Source organism: Portunus trituberculatus, chromosome 26, assembly GCF_017591435.1.
Source record: "Portunus trituberculatus isolate SZX2019 chromosome 26, ASM1759143v1, whole genome shotgun sequence".
Taxonomy (NCBI): Eukaryota; Metazoa; Arthropoda; class Malacostraca; order Decapoda; family Portunidae; genus Portunus; species Portunus trituberculatus.
This window is the reverse complement of record NC_059280.1, coordinates 3,493,355-3,506,625: the sequence shown is the minus strand read 5'-3', so window position 1 is coordinate 3,506,625 and position 13,271 is coordinate 3,493,355. Positions and strand designations below refer to the sequence as shown.

The window sequence follows — 13,271 nt, the reverse complement described above, 5'->3', positions numbered from 1 at the left end:
TTTTTATTTAAGGTATAGAGTCCAGCCTTATTGCTAAAATTTAAGAAAATAATATCTAATCAATATTTATGGTGAATGGTGGTTGTTTATGTACATTATATAAATTTTCTAGTATTTTTTTAATTATCTAACTTTATTTTGTACATTCTTACTCGTTCTTGTTTCTTGATCTATTAATAATCGTTTAATTAAGCTTTCTGAGATTTCCCGCCAAATTTTCAAGCTTAGGGCATGCATTTTTCATTTCTTTATTTACAGCATTTTTTTTTCATAAGACTTAATAATAACGTCTATCAGTAAATCTTTATTAATGTAGCTTTAGAATTACTATTTGGTTACATTTGCGAGATATTCATTTACTTATTTATTTATTTATTTATTTATTTATTTATTTATTTTAATCCTGTGTGTCTTTGTCCACCTTACCAGTCTTCACTATTTACACAATTATAGACAATTAATCATACTATCTACAAATAACAGTAATTCACAAAAACAAACAGGAATAAATAAAAATAGACCCATTGTTATTGTTTTATTATTATTATTATTAATTGAAAGATGGCACACCTAAATCACTCCTCTTCCTCCTCTTGTGACCACTCCCAGATGCCCTTTAAAAAATATTCCTCTTCCTCTTCTTGTGACCACCAATTTGTCCTTTTAAATGCAAATAATGGAAACTTTAAATAAAAAAAAAAAATAATTAAGAGAGAGAGAGAGAGAGAGAGAGAGAGAGAGAGAGAGAGAGACGGGGGAGAAGCGGATGTGATGATGATAGTAGTAGTAGTATTAGTAGTAGTTGTGGTAGTGGTGGTGGTGGTGGTGGGTCTGTCTGTCTGTCCGTCTGTCTCTTTGTCTTGAATAATTAACCAATATTTATTATCTCTCTATCTCTCTATCTTTATTTTCCTCTCTCTCTCTCTCTCTCTCTCTCTCTCTCTCTGCATGCAATTCGTCCATTCTCTTCATATTAACAATGGTAAGTTAGTAGTAGTAGTAGTAGTAGTAGTAGTAGTAGTAGTAGTAGTAGTAGTAGTAGTAGTAGTTGTTGTTGTTGTTGTTGTTGTTGTTGTTGTTGTAATAGTAATAGTGAAGTAGTAGTAGTAGTAGTAGTAGTAGTAGTAGTAGTAGTAGTAGTAGTAGTAGTAGTAGTAGTAGTAAGAGTTGTTGTCATTTGGAGGGTTGGGAAATCACTGTAACCTTTCTTATCTCTCTCTCTCTCTCTCTCTCTCTCTCTCTCTCTCTCTCTCTCTCTCTCTCTCTCTCTCTCTCCCAGCCGTACAGAAACCGCCGCCTGCAGTCTTCGGCGCCTCCACCACCCACCGCTGAGGAGAAGCTGGAAAAACTGAACACAGCAATGCGAGCCGTGATGACTGACGATATGCGCATGGTGAGAGAGAGAGAGAGAGAGAGAGAGAGAGAGAGAGAGAGAGAGAGAGAGAGAGAGTGTAAGGTTTTTTTTTTAGTGCTGTTGTTGTTGTTGTTGTTGTTTTCTTATTCTTCTACTTTTTTTGTCTTCTTCTTCTTCTTCTTCTTCTTCTTCTTCTTCTTCTTTCTTCTTCTTCTTATTATTATTATTATTATTATTATTATTATTATTATTATTATTATTATCATTATCATTATTATTACTATTATTACTATTATTACTATTATCATTACTATTATTATGTTTTATCTTTTGGTTGTCTATATTCATCTATCTACTCATTATTATCATTATTTGTAGTAGTAGTAGTAGTAGTAGTAGTAGTAGTAGTAGTAGTAGTAGTATTATTTTATTCTCTCTATCTCTCTCTCTCTCTCTCTCTCTCTCTCTCTCTCTCTCTCTCTCTCTCTCTCTCTCATTTTCTTTCTATCTTTCTCATTCTCTTTTCTCTTCACTAAATCTTACCTCTCTGTTTTTCTCTTACTTTCTCTTTCCCTAACCTTAAATCTCTCTCTCTCTCTCTCTCTCTCTCTCTCTCTCTCTCTCTCTCTAGGTGGTGTCATGTATCCCAGGACACATCGAGGTGGGGAAGGTGTATGACATGGCCCTGAACACCTCAGCGGCCAGCGAGGCGCCTCCCAGACAGGTGAAGGCCTCGCTGCTCCACCTCGCCCTCTACCACCAAGCTTACCACTGTGCCAAGCTGTTCCTGCACCTTGGCGCGCCGGTGGAGGGTAACTGAGAGAGAGAGGGAGAAAGAGTGAGGAGGTGGAGGGTGGATGAGAGAGAGAGAGAGGGTGGAGGGTGGAGAGAGAGAGAGAGAGAGAGAGAGAGAGAGTGTGTGTGTGTGTGTGTGTACAACAATATCTCATATCCTGTTGTTTAATCACTCATAACTCTCTCTCTCTCTCTCTCTCTCTCTCTCTCTCTCTCTCTCACACACACACACACACACACAGGCTTATGGACCTGATGGCTGGCGTGTCCCTCCTATTGTTCTCAAAAACTGTGCTTCCGTGCCTGCACCTTGCCTGGCCAAACTCTTCCAACTTTGTCTATCGACTTCTACCTTTCCTTCCTGCTGGAAGTTTGCCTACATTCAGCCTGTTCCTAAAAGGGTGACCGTTCTAACCCCTCAAACTACCGTCCTATAGCTTTAATCTCTTGCTTGTCTAAAGTTTTTAATCTATCCTGAATAGGAAGATTCTCAAACATCTGTCACTTCACAATCTTCTGTCTGATCGCCAGTATGGCTTCCGTCAAGGTCGCTCTACTGGTGATCTTCTGGCTTTCCTTACTGAGTCTTGGTCATCCTCTTTTAGAGATTTCGGTGAAACTTTTGCTGTTGCGTTAGACATATCAAAAGCTTTTGATAGAGTCTGGCATAAAGCTTGGATTTCAAAACTGCCCTCCTACGGCTTCTATCCTTCTCTCTGCAACTTTATCTCATGTTTCCTTTCCGACCGCTCTATTGCTGCTGTGGTAGACGGCCACTGTTCTTCTCCTAAATCTATTAATAGTGGTGTTCCTCAGTGTTCTGTCCTGTCGCCCACTCTCTTTCTATTATTCATTAATGACCTTCTTAACCAAACTTCTTGCCCTATCCACTCCTACGCTGATGATACCACCCTACATCTTTCCACGTCCTTTCAGAGACGACCACCCCTTCAGGACGCCACAGAACGCTTGCCTTTGATCTCTCTAAGATTTGTGATTGGTGCAGAGAAAACTTAGTACATAGTGTTCAATGCCTCAAAACTCAATTCCTCCATCTATCAAGTGGACACAACCTTCCACACAACTATCCCCTCTTCTTCAACTGTCTCCCTCTTCCACACTGAATATCCTCGGTCTGTCCTTCACTCATAATCTTAACTGCAAACTTCACATCTCATCTCTTGCTAAAACAGCTTCTATGAAGTTAGGCGTTCTGAGTGTCTCCGCCAGTTTTTCTCGCCCTCCAACTGCTAACTCTGTACAAGGGCCTTATCCGCCCCTGTGTGGAGTACTCTTGGCATGTTTGTGGGGATTCCAGTCACACAGTTTTATTAGATAGGATGGAATCAAAAGCTTTTCGTGTCATCAACTCCCCTCCTCTGACTGACTGTCTTCAGCCTCTTTCTCACCACAATGTTGCATCTCTTGCTATCTTTTATCGCTATTTTCATGCTAACTGCTCTATTAACTTGCTAACTGCATGCCTCCCTCCTCCTCCTCCTCCTCCCCACCCTCGCTGCACAAGGCTTTCTTCTTCCTCTCACCACTATTCTGTCCACCTCCCTGATGCAAGAGTTAACCAGTACTCTCAATCCTTCACCACTATTCTGTCCACCTCCCTGATGCAAGAGTTAACCAGTACTCTCAATCCTTCACCACTATTCTGTCCACCTCCCTGATGCAAGAGTTAACCAGTACTCTCAATCCTTCACCACTATTCTGTCCACCTCCCTGATGCAAGAGTTAACCAGTACTCTCAATCCTTCACCACTATTCTGTCCACCTCCCTGATGCAAGAGTTAACCAGTACTCTCAATCCTTCACCACTATTCTGTCCACCTCCCTGATGCAAGAGTTAACCAGTACTCTCAATCCTTCACCACTATTCTGTCCACCTCCCTGATGCAAGAGTTAACCAGTACTCTCAATCCTTCACCACTATTCTGTCCACCTCCCTGATGCAAGAGTTAACCAGTACTCTCAATCCTTCACCACTATTCTGTCCACCTCCCTGATGCAAGAGTTAACCAGTACTCTCAATCCTTCACCACTATTCTGTCCACCTCCCTGATGCAAGAGTTAACCAGTACTCTCAATCCTTCACCACTATTCTGTCCACCTCCCTGATGCAAGAGTTAACCAGTACTCTCAATCCTTCACCACTATTCTGTCCACCTCCCTGATGCAAGAGTTAACCAGTACTCTCAATCCTTCACCACTATTCTGTCCACCTCCCTGATGCAAGAGTTAACCAGTACTCTCAATCCTTCACCACTATTCTGTCCACCTCCCTGATGCAAGAGTTAACCAGTACTCTCAATCCTTCACCACTATTCTGTCCACCTCCCTGATGCAAGAGTTAACCAGTACTCTCAATCCTTCACCACTATTCTGTCCACCTCCCTGATGCAAGAGTTAACCAGTACTCTCAATCCTTCACCACTATTCTGTCCACCTCCCTGATGCAAGAGTTAACCAGTACTCTCAATCCTTCACCACTATTCTGTCCACCTCCCTGATGCAAGAGTTAACCAGTACTCTCAATCCTTCACCACTATTCTGTCCACCTCCCTGATGCAAGAGTTAACCAGTACTCTCAATCCTTCACCACAATTCTCTGGCACACTCTGGAACTCCCTGCCTGCTTCTGTGTCTCCACCTTCCTACCACTTCACTGCATTTAAGAGGGAGGTGTCAACACATTTGTCCCTTCATTGTGGCTAACTCATGACTTTTAGGGAACCAGCATTTCAATAAGACTAATTTTTTATATATATCTTTTTATTGGCCTTGTCTGTGTTCTCTCCTGCATGAAAGAAGAAAAAAAAGAAAAAAAAACATTAGCCTCTTCCTTCACCCTAGCCAGCGAGAGTGAGCTGGGAGACACTGCCTTACACTGCGCCGCTAGGATTTGCGGACACTCCTTTGTACAACTTCTACTGGAATACGGCGCCTGTCCCTCCTCCCTCAACGCTGCCAAGGACACGCCCCTCCACCTGGCTGCTGAGAGAGGGCGTGTGCATTCCGTGGCGGAGCTGCTGGCTAAGGGCGCCCCCACAGATGCTAAAAACAGGTTAGGATGACTTAAAGGGTTCTATTGAAGGCGTGAATCGTTTTAATAAGGTTTTCGAGTGAGGTTTTGGTGTTTTGGGGTGTTTTTGGTGTTTTGTGTTTTTTTAAGGGTGTTTAGTTAATATTAAGGTGTATTTATGGTTTTCCAGTGTGTTTTTTTGGGTGTTTGATGGTGTTTTTAGTGTTTTAAAGGGTGTTTTTCTGGTTTCAGTCTTAATTTGTGGAGTTTGATACGGTGTAGTGGAAGTTATTGGTGTTTTGAAGGGTGTTTTGATGGTTCCAGTGATAGTTTGACAGTTTAACAGGCTGCAGTGGAAGTTATTGGTGTTTTGAAGGGTGTTTTGATGGTTCCAGTGGTAGTTTGACAGTTTAACAGGCTGCAGTGGAAGTTATTGGTGTTTTGAAGGGTGTTTTGATGGTTCCAGTGGTAGTTTGACAGTTTAACAGGCTGCAGTGGAAGTTATTGGTGTTTTGAAGGGTGTTTTGATGGTTCCAGTGGTAGTTTGACAGTTTAACAGGCTGCAGTGGAAGTTATTGGTGTTTTGAAGGGTGTTTTGATGGTTCCAGTGGTAGTTTGACAGTTTAACAGGCTGCAGTGGAAGTTATTGGTGTTTTGAAGGGTGTTTTGATGGTTCCAGTGGTAGTTTGACAGTTTAACAGGCTGCAGTGGAAGTTATTGGTGTTTTGAAGGGTGTTTTGATGGTTCCAGTGGTAGTTTGACAGTTTAACAGGCTGCAGTGGAAGTTATTGGTGTTTTGAAGGGTGTTTTGATGGTTCCAGTGGTAGTTTGACAGTTTAACAGGCTGCAGTGGAAGTTATTGGTGTTTTGAAGGGTGTTTTGATGGTTCCAGTGGTAGTTTGACAGTTTAACAGGCTGCAGTGGAAGTTATTGGTGTTTTGAAGGGTGTTTTGATGGTTCCAGTGGTAGTTTGACAGTTTAACAGGCTGCAGTGGAAGTTATTGGTGTTTTGAAGGGTGTTTTGATGGTTCCAGTGGTAGTTTGACAGTTTAACAGGCTGCAGTGGAAGTTATTGGTGTTTTGAAGGGTGTTTTGATGGTTCCAGTGGTAGTTTGACAGTTTAACAGGCTGCAGTGGAAGTTATTGGTGTTTTGAAGGGTGTTTTGATGGTTCCAGTGGTAGTTTGACAGTTTAACAGGCTGCAGTGGAAGTTATTGGTGTTTTGAAGGGTGTTTTGATGGTTCCAGTGATAATTCAACACCCTCTACTGTAAATCATCCCAAAACAAACCTAAAAACACACACAAAACCATAGAATAAACCCCCCCAAAAAAACACTGGAAACCCTTAAAACTTAGGATCATAGTGTTTTAAAAAGGATCGAATACTCTTAAAAAAGATTCGATCCTCTTCAGGTACCAAGAGACCCCGTGGGATGTGGCGTACCTTGCAGGATCCCCCTCCTCCTGGTGTGTGCTGACCTTATCCTGACTCACCATATGCAGAGGAAGGAGAACAACGCGTGAGGAGAGAGAGAGAGAGAGAGAGAGAGAGAGAGAGAGAGAGAGAGAGAGAGAGAAGAAATGAAAGGAGAAAATGAAGAAAAAAGAGATAAAAGAAGAAAGAGAGAGAGAGAGAGAGAGAGAGAGAGAGAGAGAGAGAGAGAGAGAGAGAGAGAGATTAAGTAAGAAAGAAATGAAAGGAGAAAATCAAGAAAAGAGATATTAAAGAAAGAATGATGAAAATACTGAGAGAGAGAGAGAGAGAGAGAGAGAGAGAGAGAGAGAGAGAGAGAGAGAATCGTATACATAACTCGTATCTGTAATATTTTTTGTAACAGTTGTAATTCAAATAATACCAGGAATATAATCTTATCATTATATTTAAGTATTACATTTAAGACTTTATTAAATGTTAGTGGTGGTGGTAGTAGTAGTAGTAGTAGTAGTAGTAGTAGTAGTAGTAGTATATAATGATGATAATAATAATAATAACAATAATAATAATAATAATAATAATAATAATAATAATAATAATAATAATAATAATAATAAAGTAATTAAATCAAATTCTTGTATTCCTCTTTAATCTTACGTTCCTTACTTTGTTAAACTCTCTCTCTCTCTCTCTCTCTCTCTCTCTCTCTCTCAAGTTACATGTAAACAAAGAAGAGAGAGAGAGAGAGAGAGCAGTGCAGGGCCAGCTGAGTTACATAAACAGAAGCACGTGTGTCAGTGTTGCCAGACCAGCGCACGATGCTTTTGTTGCTACGTTGAGAGAGAGAGAGAGAGAGAGAGAGAGAGAGAGAGAGAGAGAGAGAGAGAGAGAAGGGGAAGGGATGAGATAGGGATAGATAGATAGATAGACAATAACTGCATTTCAGCCGCCAGCGCAAAGGTTTGAAAGCCACAATGATTTGCAGAAGCTAAAATGTCGACATCAAAATGAAACAAGTATAGTATTGTGAAAATAAGAATAAATAAGCACTAAAAATAATTTGAAACTTAAATGAATAGATAAAAAGACGATAGATAAACACAAGAGATAGAAATTAAATATATAGCAAAATAATTCAACGCGAGAGGGTTTGGCGTACTTCCGGAGCTGAACAAATGCATAAAATTTTCCAATCATGTAAAGAAGACGGATATGGAGGACTCAATGGAGGATTTTGCACATTTTTGGGACGAGACTTTTTTATATAAGAAATAAAAATCTAACCAAGGGGAGTAAAAAACAACAAAAACACTGGTCTTTATCTAGTCTAGCTTCGAAAAAGATTATCCGAGAGTGTGTGTGTGTGTGTGTGGCGGCATAACACCCAGCCAGTCGCATAGAAGATAGCTTTTTCTCACACAGTGGCGAGTTGATAGTGGCAGTTTGTGATGATCCTGCGCTTATGACAAGTCCACGTGTGGGTCATGGTGGCTGGGCGGGCGGGCGGGCAGTGAGAATGAAGCAGTAGAGAGGTGTCGATACATTTAACCTCTGAATTTTTGGCTAACTCATGTCTTTTAGGGGACTGGCAACACAGTGGGACCTTTTTATTCCATATTATTCCATATTTTGTTATCTTTGGCCAGCTGTCTCTCCTACAATGAAAAAAAAAATGGTGAGGAGCTGTATTTGCTATCATTATTTCCAGGTTACAGTGTGGTACATTTGTAGTTTGAACCAATATAGCCTGTCTTGTATTTATTTCTGTGTCTAACAAGCTTGGGGGAAACCTTCTGGTGTCAACCAATGGGGTGTCTAACAAACTTGGCGACCTCCTGAGAAAGCGGGGTTTTTGGGGTGGGGAGAAACCTAACTTAACCATAACCAAAATTTGTAGCGTCAACCAATAATCCCTGTCTTGTATTTCTTTTCCCTGTGCCTAACAAACTTGGCGACCTCCTGAGAAAGCGGTGTTTTTTGGGGTGTGGAAACCTAACTTAACCTAACCTTACCTAACCTAACCTCAATTTGTAGTGTCAACCAATAATCGCTGTCTTGTATTTCTTTTTCCGTGGCTAACAAACTTGGGGACCTTCTGGGAAAGCGGGTTTTTTGGGGTGTGGAAACCTAACTTAACCTAACCTCTGTCCTGAAGTTATTATTAATTTCTGGTAGGGTAAAATGGGGTTGGAAATGCTCGTAGACCTAACCTAACCTAACCTAACTTGAATTACGTCCCTGAAGTTATTATTTATTTCTGGTAGGGTAAAATGTGGTTTGAAATACTCATAGAAGTGTGATGTGGACCGTGAGAATGTGTATAGTGTAATAGTGCCACCACCACCACCACCACCCACTCTGCACCACCAATCCCCACCTCTCGCCACCCCTCCAGTCCTGTCCGCCCACCATCGCCCTCAGATGTTGCAGGGGTTTTCAAGAGTGTTTCTCCAGTTAACAATGCAGAAATCTTGCCACTCTGCCTCTAGAACTGTAAAAACACCTTTAAAAACTTGTGTAAATTTAAATGAAGCCTTTTGAAATTTTAGACGTGAAGCTGAGAAGTGTTTTGAGAATACCAGCCCAGGTGTTGAGAGCGCCACCCTCACCACCACTCAGACACACCCAAGCATACGCAAACACACCTAAAGACACTCAAAATACAACTATAAACACACCAAATATACTGATACACCCCTAAACACACTCAGACACACCCAAACACACCCAAGCATACGTAAACACACTTAAAGACACTCAAAATACACCTATAAACACACTAAATATATTGATACACACCTAAACACACCCAAACACACCCAAACACACTCCTACACCACCTGCTCACCGGTTCATGCCACAATTTTGAAATACCACAGGCCATCACGCACGGACCAGTACCATCTCAGTACCAGTGATGAACCGTTAGCTTACTGGACCGTTCCTAATCTTTCCAGTACTGGGACACATCTTTACCTTGAGATTTGAGCACCATTAGACCATTTTATTGACATTAGGAAGGGTGTATGGAGGGCAGAAGATTAATGGCCACAGTCTTCACTATTTTAACCCCTTCAGTACTGGGACACATTTTTACCTTGAGATTTGAGCACCATTAGACCATTTTATTGACATTAGGAAGGGTGTATGGAGGGCAGAAGATTAATGGCCACAGTCTTCACTATTTTAACCCCTTCAGTACTGGGACACATTTTACCTGAGTTTGTGTACCATTAGACCATTTTATTGACATTAGGAAGGGTCTATGGAGGGCAGAAGATTAATGGCCACAGTCTTCACTATTTCAATCCCCCACATGAGTTTCTGAAGCTGTATAAAATCACCAGTCACCAGAATGAATATGGAAACGCGTTAGTGTGTTTGCGTGTGTTTTGGATGTTTTTGAGTGCATTTAACTGTGTGTGTGTGTGTGTGTGTGTGGGAGAGCGTGTTTTATTTATTACCTCCGACAGAAAGAGAGAGAGTGTGTGTGTGTGTGTGTGTGTGTAGAGTGTATCTTATTTATTGCCTTTTGACCCCTTTAACCTAGATATATGACCCCGTTTTGTTGTACCCAAGATTGAAATGTACCCAAACCTAGACAGACAGACAGACAGACAGACAGATAGACAGATAACCACAAATATTTAACGATGCAGAAAAGATTAGCACAAATGTTAATAGTGTTTCGGGGAATTTGTGGCTCTCTCTCTCTCTCTCTCTCTCTCTCTCTCTCTCTCTCTCTCTCTCTCTCTCTCTCTCTCTCTCTCTCTCTCTCATTATGTCAGTCATGTTTCTGTTACTGATTGTTTTGTCCTAGCTTCCTACTACTACTACTACTACTACTACTACTACTACTACTACTACTACTACTACTACTACTACTACTACTACTACTACTACTACTACTACTACTACTACTACTACTACTACTACTACTACTACTACTACTACTACTACTACTACTACTACTACTACTACTACTACTACTGCTACTACTGCTACTACTACTACTACTACTACTACTACTACTACTACTACTACTGTGAGAGAGAGAGAGAGAGAGAGAGAGAGAGAGAGACAAAAGAAAATGAGAATATAAACCGCTCTCTCTCTCTCTCTCTCTCTCTCTCTCTCTCTCTCTCTCTCTCTCTCTCAAAACAGTAGTAGTAGTACCTAGTAGTAGTAGTAGTAGTAGTAGTAGTAGTAGTAGTAGTAGTAGTAGTAGTCTCTCTCTCTCTCTCTCTCTCTCTCTCTCTCTCTCTCTCTCTCTCTCTCTCTCTCAGCGGAACTGGTATGAGAGAGAGAGAGAGAGAGAGAGAGAGAGAGAGAGAGAGAGAGAGATTCAGATTCAGATTCATAACTTTTATTCACTAGACGAAATAATCATACATGAGAGAGAGAGAGAGAGAGAGAGAGAGAGAGAGAGAGAGAGAGAGGTGTTCCCCGCGGGCTTGGCATCACTGCGGGGCCAGCTGATGCGCGCCTGACAGCCACCCTTCGCTCCTCCTCATATTAAACCGCCTCATTTCAACTCTAACACGGAGAGAGGAAGGATGGCGGCACTCACATCTTGCTAATTAACAGGTGAGCTCTCTGTTCACACCTGGGGATAGAGATTAGTGAATTATTAAGGGTGATATTCAAGGTTATATAACGGGAAGCTGGGAAAGATGACTGAGTATCTCGTAACTTTGTGGCTTGGTTTTGTAAAATGTGCTGTAATTTTTATTGATTTTGTGCATTTTGCGTGATTTTTCTGAGTGTATCTTGGGTGTAGTGGTGGTGTGGTGATAGGTGTTGGTGTGTGTGGTGAGTATTCAGTGGGTTAATGCGTGATAACCTTAGAATTAGCAAAATATAAGAAGTTTTTTTTTTGTGTGTGTGTGTGTGTGTGTGAGAGAAAAAAAAGTGGTCTAACTTGTTTTTGTGGCTGATTTCGTACAGGTTTTCGTCTTTTCCCAGTGTGTATGTTGGGACAGGTTATTTGTGTAATGGTTGATGTTGGTGTGTGTGATGAGTAGGCAGGAAATTAATGCATAATAACCTTGAAATAAGTCGAAAATACAAGTTTTTAGGATTGTCAGAAAGAAATGCGTGGTCTTTATTATTGATATTTCGTTTTTTCTTGCTTTCTGTGTGTATTCTTGCGTGTATTGGCGGTGTAATGGTTGATGTTGGTGTGTGTGATGAGTAAGGACTAAATTAATGTGTGATAACCTTGAAATGAGTCGAGAATATGAGTTTTTATGGGGGTGTCAAAAAAAAATTGTCTTTTACTCAATTATTTCTGCCTTTTTTCTTTGATTTCCTGTGTGTATTTGTGGGTGTATTGGTTGTGTGAGTGTTGTATAGTGAAGACTGTGGCCATTAATCTTCTGCCCTCCATAGACCCTTCCTAATGTCAATAAAATGGTCTAATGGTACACAAATCTCAAGGTAAAAATGTGTCCCAGTACTGAAGGGGTTAAAATAGTGAAGACTGTGGCCATTAATCTTCTGCCCTCCATAGACCCTTCCTAATGTCAATAAAATGGTCTAATGGTACACAAATCTTAAGGTAAAAATGTGTCCCAGTACTGAAGGGGTTAAAATAGTGAAGACTGTGGCCATTAATCTTCTGCCCTCCATAGACCCTTGCTAATGTCAATAAAATGGTCTAATGGTACACAAATCTCATGGTAAAAATGTGTCCCAGTACTGAAGGGGTTAAAATAGTGAAGACTGTGGCCATTAATCTTCTGCCCTAACCCTTCCTAATGTCAATAAAATGGTCTAATGGTACACAAAACTCAAGGTAAAAATGTGTCCCAGTACTGAAGGGGTTAAAATAGTGAAGACTGTGGCCATTAATCTTCTGCCCTCCATAGACACTTGCTAATGTCAATAAAATGGTCTAATGCTACACAAATCTCAAGGTAAAAATGTGTCCCAGTACTGAAGGGGTTAAAATAGTGAAGACTGTGGCCATTAATCTTCTGCCCTCCATAGACCCTTGCTAATGTCAATAAAATGGTCTAATGGTGCACAAATCTCAAGGTAAAAATGTGTCCCAGTACTGAAGAGGTAAATGAATCTAGAATATAATAATCTTTTTAGTATATTTAAATTAGAATGCCTTAAAACTGGTAAATTGAAAGATAGAGAAGTAATGATAGTGTTTTTGGTATGAATATAAAAAGAATGACTATTTCTTTAGTTTGTTGAGTGAAATTAATAAAAAAAAAGTTAAATAAATAGATGGAATTAATAACAGGACTTGAAAATTAGTGAATAGATAAATAGATTTTGAAATTACTGAATAGATTGATAAGAGTGATAGAAACCTTTAGAAATTTAGTGAATAGATGGATAGATTAAATAAAACTTCAGAAAATTAGCAAATAAATAAGATTAACCCTTTCAGTACTGGGACACATTTTACCTTGAGTTTTGTGTACCATTAGACCATTTTATTGACATTAGGAAGGGTGTATGGAGGGCAGAAGATTAATGGCCACAGTCTTCACTATTTTAACCCCTTCAGTACTGGGACACATTTTTACCATGAGTTTTGTGTACCATTAGACCATTTTATTGACATTAGGAAGGGTCTATGAAGGGCAGAAGATTAATGGCCACAGTCTTCACTATTTTAACCCCTTCAGTACTGGGA

At 40.4% G+C, this 13,271-nt stretch overlaps 1 protein-coding gene across 3 annotated transcripts; it reads left to right on the top strand.

Moving 5' to 3' along the window:
- The first annotated feature begins 827 nt into the window (after nucleotides 1-827).
- Nucleotides 828-6,773, top strand: LOC123509287 (ankyrin repeat and SOCS box protein 8-like). Of its 3 annotated transcripts, XM_045263487.1 has the most exons (5): nucleotides 828-982; nucleotides 1,280-1,393; nucleotides 1,986-2,166; nucleotides 5,012-5,222; nucleotides 6,595-6,773. In XM_045263487.1, exons 1-5 carry the CDS (start codon nucleotides 980-982, stop codon nucleotides 6,668-6,670), a joined length of 585 nt encoding a protein of 194 aa, XP_045119422.1. In that variant the 5' UTR covers nucleotides 828-979; the 3' UTR covers nucleotides 6,671-6,773. The 3 variants fall into 3 exon arrangements, with proteins under 3 accessions (XP_045119422.1, XP_045119424.1, XP_045119423.1); XM_045263489.1 differs by lacking the exon at nucleotides 1,986-2,166; XM_045263488.1 differs by lacking the exon at nucleotides 1,280-1,393 and having other exon boundaries at nucleotides 862-982.
- The last annotated feature ends 6,498 nt before the right edge of the window (nucleotides 6,774-13,271 follow it).